Genomic DNA, 12717 nt, shown 5'->3' with positions numbered 1-12717 from the left:
TTTTTCCCTTAAGTTTGAGAGTCTGAAAGTACCACTGCAAGTCTTTTGAGTCTTTTCTGTAATTTTTTTTCTTTTTTATTTACTAAGCAAACATCTGTGTATCCACTGTCTCAATTATCATTATCTACTGTGTTCTAGTATTTGTTTGTTTTTGCTTTTAACTCAACTGAAAATGACTTTGTTCGTGTTGATGACTTGAAGTTCTTCCACCAGCCTCCACTCCCTTCTCTGTGCCTTTAGGGAAAGATTGTGTGGAATAAGAGTGGCTGGTATATTCTTTCAAGGAAGTTATACTTCATTAATGAAAAGTACTACTTCATTAAGGAAAACAAGACTGTTAGATTGTTGTTAGGTGCCCTTGAGTCAGTTCCAGTTCATGGCGGCCCTACGTACAACAGAACGGAACACTGCCTGGTCCTGCACCATCCTCACAGTCGTTGCTGTGTTCGAGTTCATTGTGGCAGCTACTGTGTCAATCCATCTTTTTGAGGGTCTTTTTTTCACTAACTCTCTACTTTACCAAGCATGATGCCCTTCTCCGGGGACTGGTCCCTCCTGATAACATGTCCAAAGTTTGTGAGACGAAGTCTAGCCATTCTCACTTCTAAGGATCGTTCTGGCTGCTTCTAAGACAAATGTTCATTCTTCTGCCAGTTCAGAGTATATTCAGTATTCTTCACCAAGGAAAAAGGACTAGTGTGCATTATTACATTGTTTCTAGTGGAACACTGTTTTCTGATTACAGTAAGCAGGCACAGATGAGAGTTTGTTAGATACAGATTTTTTTTTAATTCATTTAACATAGTATTTGAGTGCCTTCATGGTGTCAGACAGAGTGTTAGGCTCTGAGGCATGAATGATACAGTTTCTGAATTTAATAAGATCATATTCTAGCTGGGCAGATGGACAGCCATCTGTTACCATAAAGAGTACTACATGTTTGAGAGGTATTACTGGGTGGAGTGGGAGCATAAAAAATATACAGGTGAAGCTAGAAGTAAATTGTCATTAAGAGTTGGTGAGGATGGGGAAGAAGGACAGGCAGGAGAGAAAAGTGGTTTGCCAGCGTATCAACTTGGCACATTCTAGGAATGTGAAGTGGTTCTATGTGACAAGAGTGTATTGAGCTTGTGTTGGAGAGTATCTGGGGACAGGGCATGAATAACTTTCTGTATCTATGCCAGGGACTCTTCACTTTATCTATCAACTGATAGAGATTTGTTGAAGAATTTTTGAACAGGGGGTGACATGATCAGAGTGACTGCCATGTAAAGAGTGGATTGAAGCAGAGCAATCCTGAAGATGCCAGCAACCAGTTAAGAAGAGACTCTAGCAACGTTAAAGAGAAGTGGTGGAAGCTTTAATTAAAGTAATGATTTTTAGAGCAAAACAAAAATTAAAAAATGTGTTGAGTTTGCTTTAAAACAATATATTTTTAAATTTTGGTTTAGCAGTAAACATCATGAAACTTAAACACAGGATTTAAGTGTCAGAAAGTTATAAGAAGTGCCAAGTGATATTTCTTTTGGTGGTTTCTGCTTTAAATTCTTCAGCTGTTGGCTCAATGTGAACTACTTGCCTGTGTGCTGAGTTAGTGCTATGTTTATCTGGCGTGTGTGTTGTGTATGTGTTTATACTGTGCACTTGGAAGTAATTACAGCTACGTAAAAGATTCAGTTCTACCTTAATCCTGCAGACCTAGGGCTGCATTTTCTGCAGAGTTTTTGTCTTGGAAAAGAACTTTACATTTTCAGTTACAGTCTCACTAAGGCAGTATACTTACAGAGAGACCTGTAAAAACTCTAAATAAAGTAGAACTTGAGGCATCTTGAAGCAAGAAAACTAGGAGACTAAAACTAAAAGCCTGTTGCATGGTTAGATAATTTTTAGGCAGGTCATTCAAAATAGATTGTGGTTAAAGGATACATTTGTAAAATCATCAAGGTATGTTATTCTTGATTATACCCGTTGGTAGTACGTGATCTTTTTACATGTGTTTTGTGATCTGTTTTCTTTTTTTGGTGGTAAAATACACCTAACATAAAATTTGCTATTTTAACCATTTTAAAGTGTATAGTTCAGTCGCATTTAGTACGTTCACAGTGTCGTGCAGCCATTGCCACTATCTATTCCATATTAAATGTATTTAAAATCACAGTTTAAAAGTTTTATTCATACTTAGACCCTTAATTCACCTAAAGAGAGTGTGTGTGGGGGTGTGTGTGCAGGGCTTGAGGTATTGGTCTAATTTTATTGTATGAGTCTTTTTTTTTTTTTAATTTGAGCTCTATCAAGCTGACCTATAAACAACCTTGTAACAAAAGATAAGGCTAGTAAAATAGGAAAAAAAAAAAGAGAGATAAGAATCACTGTTTTAAAATAGCAACCATTTCAGACATTCTTAAGATATGTATATGTATAAAGGTTGCAATTCTGAAAATTTTTTTTTATTTTCTACTTTTGTCTCCTGGTTTTCCTTATATGATTTTCTGTGTGTTTAACATTTAGCTCACATGTTAATTTTTTTGCTTTTCCTATTGGCATGGAAACCCTGGTGGCATAGTGGTTAAGAGCTGTGGCTGCTAACCAAAAGGTCAGCAGTTTGAATCCACCACGTCGCTCCTTGGAAAACCTATGGGGCAGTTCTGCCCTGCCCTACAGGGTCACTGAGTCGGAACTGACTTGATGGCAGTGAGTTTGGTTTAGTTTTTTTGGCATGTAAAACTTTTGAGAGCAGGACTGTATCTTGTTGGTCCAGGTATTCCTACCTAGAGGGTGGGATTTAATGAAATTGTAATCCACTGTATTTTTCAGGTGTTCAGCATCTTGTTTATCATCTGTTCCTGTTTCGTGGCTATTTGTTCCCCTGAATACTCTATATAATAGCACTGGATTTTACAGATAGAAAGTCTAAGTAGCATAAGTCCTGTCCTCTCTTTCCAACCTGTCTGCTTTGAGGGGTCCTTCATCTGATCACTTTTTTTTCATCTGATCACAGCTAGTGACACCTCATCCTTTCTTACTCTCCGCCATTATTCGCCCCAGTTCTGTTGGTGTTGCCCACTCTCAGTCTCCTGCCTGAAGGCTCTAAAGACATTGAGTATAGGGCAAAGATCAAATTCTATAACACATTGGGCCAGTTCTTCATTATCTGGAATCCACTAACCTCTGGTCTTGTTCTCAATTGTAGTCAGATTACCTTTGCCTTTTGCAAGTTCCTATGTTCCAGTCATGTATTAAAAACAAACATGTCCTATAAGGTTGCTCTGAGTTGGGATCGGCTTGGTGGCAGTGGGTGGTTTGATTCATAAACTGCATTTACCATTTGGCATTGGGCTTTTTTTGGGTTAATAGGCAAATTGATTATGACATACAAGACATCTGTGAAGGTATTCCAGACAAAAGACAATTAGAAGGGACTGTCTGGAAAATTGGATTTTTTTAAGGTACCATCTGGGACACATTTAAAAATCTACATCTATTCTGAGCGTTCTAGAATTCATTAGATGACCCTGTATGTTTATAATTTGCTGAGTAGATGTGTATTCTATTCCAAGTAACACTCAGCATAGGCATTCAAAAAAGACCAGGCTGTGGAGAAACAATTTAAAATAAAGCCTTAGAGCGCTAACAAGTTTCCCAGGTTATGACGGTGGTCCTCTGGCGCTCCTCCATTCAGGAGCATTGTTACTGTGATGCTCATTGTCAGCGTGAGAACGTATAAAGCATAACTCAGAACTGAGAAATACTGTATGAGTGTTTTTAAATGTTTTTCAAGTTTAGAGGTTCACTCCAATGTGTTCTTACTGTAACATTTTGTATACGAATCATTGAGCTTTGCAAATAAAGTTCCTTTCAATTATTGGTTTAAACACAGAAGCTACATCATTTTCATAATGCTCTTTTAATTTCAAAATAAACTAATTTTTATTTTTCAGTGTTGAAAATGAACCCACGAGCACGAGTCAGAAAAAGGAAAATGTACATTCGTCAGAAGCAGTAAAGGTATAGTTTTTAATCAGTACTATTTTATATCAAGCAAACGTTTTACTTAGTTTCTGCTTATTCTTCCTCTTTTAGAGTCAGTGATCTCATTTTGCATTTCAAGAAGAGCACCATAGCATTACTTTATGTGGGAAGCCAGCCCAAGTCTGTTGGGCATTCTTTCTGTGTTGTGGGAGCAGGGCAAGAGAGGAGGGCACTGAGGGAGGGAGTTAGAGGGTGGTGATCTTCTCCCAGCACTGTCACTAACCAGTTCTGTGGCCATCAGCCAAGGCGTTTAACTTCTGTGTGTCTTAGTTTTCTAATCTATAAATTGGGTCTCTTTTCCCTGGAAAGTTCTTTGATTTATGCTGTTTTCTGAAATGCTGCTGACATCTAATAGTGCTTTGGCGGAATAGAAGTTAATAACATGTTCTTCCATGACACTGCTATGTTATAGAATGTTTGGTCAGCTCACACATGAACTGGTTTCCTTTTGCTTTGACAGGATGAGGCTGAAAAGTGCCTAAGCTGTACACCTAGTGAGACCATTATTGATAGGAGTGGTTGAAAATCCTGGAAAATCATTAAACTTTGCATCATTTCCTTTTATCATTAGAGGTTTTCTAGAAATCAGACTTTTGTGTTTATTGGTGATGTGAGGCCAGGTATGTGGTCATATCTTGGCAGTTCTCTTGAATTCACAAGGTTTGGTCCCAGTTACGTACTTTCTTTTTCCATGATTTGTGACCATCAGCCAAGGAAAAAGATTCTACTTTCCAGGGATTTCACAGTAAATTAGCTGGGTCACTGGGAGGACCAGAAAGTCATCTGAATTCTCCCTGACTGATATGGACATTATTTTAACATTTTTGAAAACTATATAAGCCCAAGTGCATTAGATACAGTAAAGACAAAGTTGTTTTCATTCTTTGTTCTTACCTACTCCATAATAGGAAACAATGCCAATATTTACTTTATTGAAAGAAAAAAAAAACAAAAAAAAACAGGATCATCCTTGCTTCCCTTCCCTTCCTATCCTCTAATATTTGGCTACTACATCCCACTGCCAGATTTTATAACATTTCCCATATATTCGTCTTCTGCAGCCAAGTGTTAGCAGGTCTCCTGGCTTACCACTCTGCATGGCTCTATGACTTTCTTCCATTCTTTCAGTTTTTAAATATGTCTTTACTTTTAATCCCATATCTCATGTTTACCATATGTGTGGTACCTGGTATCTCCCAATTCTGAGTTTTTCCAGGTTTTCTGTGGGGTAAATTGTTTCTTTTATGATCGGAATCTCCCTTTGCAGACACTTGGGTAGACACTTCCTGTGCTCATTCACCATGCCTCCTTCTTCCTTCCCCTTCTGACCTCTTCTGAAACCTCTTATCTGCTAATATGTTCTCTTTCTGTCTTTGTACTTATTTATTTATAGCTTAAAACAAAAATCCCTTTACTGTCAGTTTCATACAAAAAAATTTAGTAGTTTGTTCAGGAGAAGAAATCAGTGTATATGGTCCATCCTACAGTGTTAATCAAAATTTATATTCCCTTTTTATAATTGAAGAAAGGGAAGCTCAGAGAGATTAAGTCACTTGACAAAACTCACACTGCTAGTGAGAGGAGGCAAGAGAATTCTCGTGCGGTTCACCTAGTGCTTGCCATTTGGATACTTAATTTATAAGCCATATTTTTGGGATTCACGGACTAAGGAGACCTGGTGGTGCAGTGGTTAAGCACTTGGCTGCTAACCACATGGTCAGCGGTTTAAACTCACCAGTCCCTGTGGGAGAAAGATGTGGAAGTCCACTTCCATAAAGATTTGCAGGCTTTGAAACCCTTTGAGGCAGTTCTACTCTGTCCTGTAGTGTCACCATGAGTTGGAATTGACTTAATGGAAATGGATGGTTTGATTCATAAACCGCATTTACCAAAAATAATTCTGTTAAAAAATTAAGAGTTGTGGCTGTAACTCTATTTTCAGAAATGAATCAGGAACTAAAATGAATTTAGATCTGAACCATAGTCTATAGATGGGCCAACTCGTACCTAATGAAATTGATGATTATTAGGCTTGTTCTCAGTAGTTTGGCATCTGGTTTATATAAAGTATAACCCTGGTCTCATTTTAGAATTGGTGCCCATGACTAACGGTACAACTTTGGTAAGGGTTCTTACATCTTTTAATCTGTTTATGTACAGGGTTCCAAGTATGGTAATAATTGAAAAAACTGTTCCCGTGTTTGAGAAAAAGAAGTTTGAAAACCTCTAAATTAAATTGATGCCATAATACTGCTACTATGTGCAAATAGAAAGCATTTGTTAAGTCCAAAATTAGTTCAGTAATTAGTTTTTTCCCTAACCAAGAAAAAAATTAAATGCATTTAAATTTGACTACCGTTCACCTCTGAATGAGAACGAGTTGAAAAGGACCAATAAGGAAAGAAGATCTACACAAAATCAAAATATTAACAGACATGTAAATGTAATCTGTTTTTCTTACTAAATAGCATAATACTTAATATAGGCATCCATAAACGAAAACCCATTGCCCTGAGTCGATTCTGACTTGTAGCAATTCCACAGAACAAAGTAGAACTGCCGCATAGGGTTTCCAAGGCTGTAAGTCTTTACAGAAGCAGACTGTCACATCTTTATCCTGCGGAGCAGCTTGTGGGTTTGAACTGCTGACCGTTTGGTTAGTAGCCGAGCATTTAACCACTGCACCACCAGGGCTCCTCAGTATTTGCAAAGGGACCGTTTTTTTTTCCAATGAGATTATACTGCTAAGCTTTCTTCAGTTTCTACATGTCAGTTAATAAACAGTGCCAACAAGAAAAAAAGTGTGTTTCTTTGCAGTACTGATTTATTTATGATAAGATTAAAAATGAGTGTTATGAATTGTAAATAATTGATACAAATATGCACTAGACTAATATTCCTAGATTTCCTAGATGTCTGGGAACATCATAGGCATATGCCAACCTTGCTTGTTAATGGGTGCTTTGTAGTTTATTGAACTTTAGCTGGAATTTAAAATTCTTGCGTCTTGACTAATTCAATAAAGAGATGACTCTATATATCAGTGTCCTTGAAATGGAGATTGCTATGTGTATCACTATGGTATCTGGATAACAAAGGGACTGCCAGTGCTTACACTTATCAGTATTTCTCATGTCTGTCTGGGTCCTGGATATCTTGGAGTTACTGGATGTTGAACTCCAAGGTATTATTTGATTTGCAGCAGCTTCCTCCAACCCATCACAGGCCTGGAATGGACTTACTTTGTGGTATGATGGAGTACCTTATCAAAATGGAAACTGAGTATGGCAGGTCATGTCCATACTCTAGATGTTTGTTTCCCTCTACTCAAAATCAGTGATAAAATTTGCTTACTCTGTATACCTCAACAGGTGCCGGATATTGATAATAGAACATTATGTTGTTATGTGCTGTTGAGTTGATTCCAACTCATAATGACCCTATACGACAGAGTAGAACTGTCCCATAGGGTTTCCCTGAAGTGGCTGGTAAATAGGAACTGTCAACCTTTTGGTTAGTAGTCTTAACCAAGGTCTTAACCAGTGCACTCCCAGGGCTCCAGAACATTATAGGGGTTTCCAAAAGCTTTCAGAGAATCAAAAGCCTTTATTATTCTGGCTCAGTGTTTTCACTGGAAAAGCCCTTATACTGTGCCAGGAAGGAATGGCTTCCCCCAGATTATTTTTTTTACCATTCCCTTAAGATTTTATTTTTCTTATAATAAAACAAAAGATGAAGCTTAGAACTGGATGACTTGGCCCTTTCTATTCTTATCTCCTCCCAGTTCAAAATGCTTTCATCTCATAATAGCCAGTATTTTCTTAGATCTACAGTTGGTCTCAGTGCATTCAAGCCTCAACACAATCTTCTTTGTAGTTTTAGTCTGCCCACCATATCCTCTCTGCTTCCTGTCATAGTGCCACTTGACACTATGCCACTCTGCATACAGAGAATCCTTGCCCTTCTTGAGCTGTGTCACTTTGTCGGGTTGGTAGTTGCTGCACTTCTTAGAGAAAGTTCAGTGGGGTTTAGGAACATTGGCCATGTTTGCAGGAGCACCGTTAGCACGAAAAGCTTCAGGCTATGTTTTTGTCCTCTTCTCGTTCTATATACTTGTCCTGGTTGATCTTTTTTCTGTGCATACCTTAGCTTATGACAGAGCCCACATATGTTTCTCTGGCCCAACATGTTCTCTTTTGAGGTTCAAGGTGATAGAGCCAATTCTTTGATAGACCTTTCTACCTGGATGCCACGGGGTATGAGATTTGACATACTCAAAGTTGAACTCACTGTATTTTATCCTCACTTTCTTCTCCTATATTTCCTATCCCAGAAAAAGGTACCACCTGCCTATGGGAGTACTGACAACTGGGAGGGATTTTATCATTTTGTCTCCCTCCCCATTGCCGTTACTCTAAGGCCCATCAACAACCTTTCTTTCCTGTCGGGACCCATTGCTGCTGTTTAGCTCAGACTTTTCCCACTTAGACCGGAGAGAGACAGAGATAGACAAGATGGATGACTCTCATGGGTGAACTATGATTAAGGGCATTTAGTTTGTACACTACTTTTAACTACATCCTTTTATCAACACTGAGGTGAAAACCAGTGAAAGTAGCACCATAGATATAACTTTGATTCCATTCTAGATAATTTTTAAAAAGTGAATCAATCTGAAACTTCAGTTTTTAACCTTATTTTAGTAACAAATTATTTGTGACACCTCAGAACTGATCACGGTACACTGGTATGTTACAACACCACAGCTGCGAATCACTTTGTTCTGCGTTAAACTCGATCAGCTTCATTGAGCGTTAAACCTCGATCAGCTTAGGCAGGGCAAAATAGCTTATAGCCCACTTATTCTGCCTGTTCTTGTTTTCTGATGGAAAAATAATTCCATGATAAGAAGGTAATGTCAACTTTCAAGCAAAATTACTTCTAGCAGTAGGTTTAAGTAGTTCATTTTATACCTTAACGTTAGTTGTAAAATCCATTTATTGAAAAATATCGTTGATGCAAATATATATTAGTAGTCATTATGGAATTAATCAGACAATCCACTGTAAACTAAATTTCTTTATGAATAAAGCAGATGAGTGATTTTGATTTAAAATTTTAGCATCACATAAACTATAACCAACTCAAGAGCAGATATAATAAACTGGTAACAAAGTGTTTTCTTTAAAATTGAAGTTTCTACTATTGGTGGTAGCAAATTTGCCAGGTAATATTTTACAGCCATATATCTTAGTATAATAAACCCATTGCTATCAAGTTGATTCCGACTCACAGCACCCGTATAGGATAGAGTAGAACTGCCTCATAGGGTTTCCAAGGAGTGGCTGGTGGATTTGAACTGCCAGCCTTTTGTTTAGCAGCCAAGCTCTTTACCCCTAAGCAACTGGTTTTAGTATATGAATGCCAAATTTTAGTCACTTAATAATTTAAGTAACAGTCCTACTCATTCATTATAAAAGCTGATGAAATTGATTGGCTTTCAACCCCAGGGTGAGAAGGAAAGTATAGAATTTTAGAGATACCTAGAAGAACATGCGCATAATATTCATTCTGAGAAAGTTGAGGAGCAGTAGGAATTTTCCAGCAAAGAAGGCAAGTAATAGTTTTCTCAGCAGAGAGAATAACATTATGCAGAGACACAGAGTAGTGAGAAGGTGGGGGAGAGGGGACAAATGTATGAATGAGAATGCATTTGGTAACATTAGGCATTCCAAGCATTCATGTGTAGAACATGAATGCATGGGGAGAAGGACACAGAGGCTAACCCACCAGGACCTTGAATGCTGTGCCAGAGAGTTTGGATTTTATCTTGAGAGCAATATACAGCCATTAGATGGTTTTAAGGTAGGTCAGATTTGAATTCTAAAAAGATTGTTCTGACTGTGGAGAGGAGAGTGGAAAACAATAGCAGTGTAAGCAAGAAAACTGGTATAGTTCACAGTTGGCAGTATTATGGGGAAGAGGTCATGGTGTCCTGATGTTATATTTGATCTTTTAACCACAAATGGGAATTTTACAGCTTACTGAAAGTGGAAGAAGAGAGACACAGCTTGATCAAGTTGTTTTGGTTAAATTGAGCTGCAGTGAAGTATCCAGATGGAGATAAGTCCATAGCTTAGAAGTCTGAACCCATAATACAGATCTGGGAATTGTCTGAGTAGTTGAATCTCTAGGAAATGAGATCTCACAAGGAGAGTGTGAAAGTAAAGAAGGTTGAGGCTGGAACTTGGAAGAACGTTTTATATAAGGGTTGGTCTGAAGGAATCGAGCTTGAAGAAGATGAAGAGAATATTCAGAGAAGAAAGGGTTCTGAGAGTGATGCCGTGGAAGCCAAAGAATTGTTTTCAGGAAGAGATTCGGTGTCACATTCTGCAGACATAAAAGACCAAGACAGAAAAAAAAGTCCATTGAATTAGTAAGTACTAGGGAGATCGTGGTCAGAGGCATGTTTCACGAGAAAGCCAGATTGCAGGGGCTTAAGGAGCTATTGAGAAGAAACAGAAGATGGTGAGAGTTGGTGACTTCTTTTTAAGGAAATTGAAAATGAAGAGATAGGAGAAGGTTGTTGCTAGACAAATACATTTGAGCGCTAGAGGCTTGGAGAGAAAATGGCCAACGGAGTTCCTCAGGAAATGCCAAGCATTATTAACCACTGCTCTGGTGGAGGAATCTCTTAGGGAATATGGGAAAGGTTTGAAACAGCTGCTTTGGAAAATGGGAGAAGGTCGAAGAGAGATTTCCAGCTGAGGCTGTAAATGTGAATTATTAGCAGCCTGGATCTGCATAACTGCATATGTTCATGGATTTTTAAGGCAAGATTCGTCTGCTTACATGGAAGGATAAAATTGGAGTTTTGCTGGAAGGGGGAAGGGCTATTGGCCACATTTGGCAGCTTATAGAAAAGATGAAAAATTTGTTGTAACTGAAAGGGACAGAGTAAAAGAGCCAGAGGATAGAAGCTGTGGTGAGGCAGGAGAACAGGTATGGTGGGTACACCTGGGGCAGTGAGGTAAGAGAGCTGGAAAGACGAGAGGGTGTGAACATTGGGGAGTATCTAAGATTAGTATTCAGATGTGAGGTGGTAATGGGTTATGACAAGGGCCAGGGTTAGCCAAAGGAGCAGGTGGAATGGGAATGGAGGTCATTTGAGTTGAGGGTGCAGAGGAATTGGGGGATCAGGATGTTCTGAAGGGTTGGCCTCACCATGCAAAATGAAGACAGGTCCTGGTGTAGAAAGGATGAACAAGCCAAATGGTAGACACGGTAAAGGAAGAGTCACCTCGCCATTCTTTATGTTTCACTTAACAGACTCAAACTCTCTACTCTTTGGTCTTGTTCACTGTTCCAGCCACCACATTGGCACAGCCCCTGCCACCTACTACAGGCTGCTTTGGGAGGTGACAGGATAAAGCTGATTAGACCTGCAAAAATGTAGAATGTAGGCTCCATCTTTTTTTCACTGTTGCATTCAACCACCTAGATTGGTTTTTACTTGTTTACATGAACATGAATACATTACATGAACTCTTGCTGCTGCTTGGTACACCTGGTTTCAGCCTGTTTCTGATTTGGGGTTGCATTCTAAAGAAACACTCTTCCAGATCGTCTCCATTTTTGTATCCTAAACCCCAGCTTTACCTCTGCTGCCTCCTTCCCCTGGTCGTTTCTCCCCTCACTTGACAGAGGTTCAGAGCCACTTGTCAGGACCTTGATCATCGTCTTCTCCGCTTCAAGAAATCTCTCGGGATTTAGACGCTCTCCATCCCACTTTACTCAGAAGAGGAAATATTCCTACTCCTCTCTAAGGTTAATACTTGCCCCTGGCCTCTTCATCTTGTCACCCTCTGCCTTTCCTTCTGGAAACTGCCATCCTCTCTCTCTCTTTTTATTGTTTTTTAGGTAAAAGTTTGCAGCACAAATTAGTTTTTCATTCAAAAATTTATATAAAATTGTTTTGTGACATTGGTTGCAATCCCTGCAATGTGTCAGCACTGTCCTCCTTTCCCTTTCCGCTCAGGGTTCTACCTGTCCATTTGTCCACTTTTTCTGTCCTTTCTGCCTTTTCATCTTGCCTTTTGGTCAGGTGTTGCCCATTTGGCCTCGTATACTTAATTAAGAAGCATTTTCCTCGCATGTGTTATTGTTTTATAGGACTGTCTAATCTTTGGTTGAAAGGTAGACTTCGGGAGTGGCTTCAGCTCTGACTTAGCAGGGTGTCTGGGGGCCATGGTCTCAGAGGTTCCACCAGTCTCTCAGACCAGTAAGTCTGGTCTTTTTTTGTGAATTTGAATTTTGTTCTACATTTTTCTCCTGTTCTGTCCAGGACTCGCTATTGTGATCCCTGTCAGAGCGGTTGGTGGTGATAACTGGGCATCATCTACTTCTTCTGAACTCAGGCTGGTGGTGGAGGCTGTGGCTAATGTGGTTTTTATAATAGTGGCCTCATACCTGGTATGAATCCCACTTGGTCATCATGTATTATTTTTTTGATATGATGCCGAATCTCTTGGCTAGAATTTTGTTGAGAATTTTTATATCTATGTTCACGAGAGATAATTGGTCTAGTTATCTTTTTCGTGGTGTCTTTACTTGCTTTTGGTATCAGGGTTATGCTGGCTTCATGAAATGAATTTGGAAGTATTCCTTCCTTTTCTATGTCCTGAAATA

At 38.9% G+C, this 12717-nt stretch overlaps 1 protein-coding gene and 1 pseudogene across 2 annotated transcripts in view; one reads left to right on the top strand and one right to left on the bottom strand.

Annotated features, from left to right (window-relative positions):
• CRYBG3 (crystallin beta-gamma domain containing 3) overlaps positions 1–12717 on the top strand; it is a 134289-nt gene that overhangs the window by 17741 nt on the left and 103831 nt on the right. For both annotated transcript variants that reach the window (XM_064273080.1, XM_064273079.1), the window contains exon 2: positions 3939–4005. In XM_064273080.1, the coding sequence (XP_064129150.1) occupies positions 3939–4005 (67 nt within the window). The remainder of the gene's footprint in view (positions 1–3938; positions 4006–12717) is intronic.
• On the bottom strand, positions 7347–8534 carry LOC135228301 (large ribosomal subunit protein eL42-like; annotated as a pseudogene).

This window comes from Loxodonta africana, chromosome 20 (genome assembly GCF_030014295.1).
Source record: "Loxodonta africana isolate mLoxAfr1 chromosome 20, mLoxAfr1.hap2, whole genome shotgun sequence".
NCBI lineage: Eukaryota > Metazoa > Chordata > Mammalia > Proboscidea > Elephantidae > Loxodonta > Loxodonta africana.
This window is presented reverse-complemented; position numbering and strand designations above follow the sequence as displayed.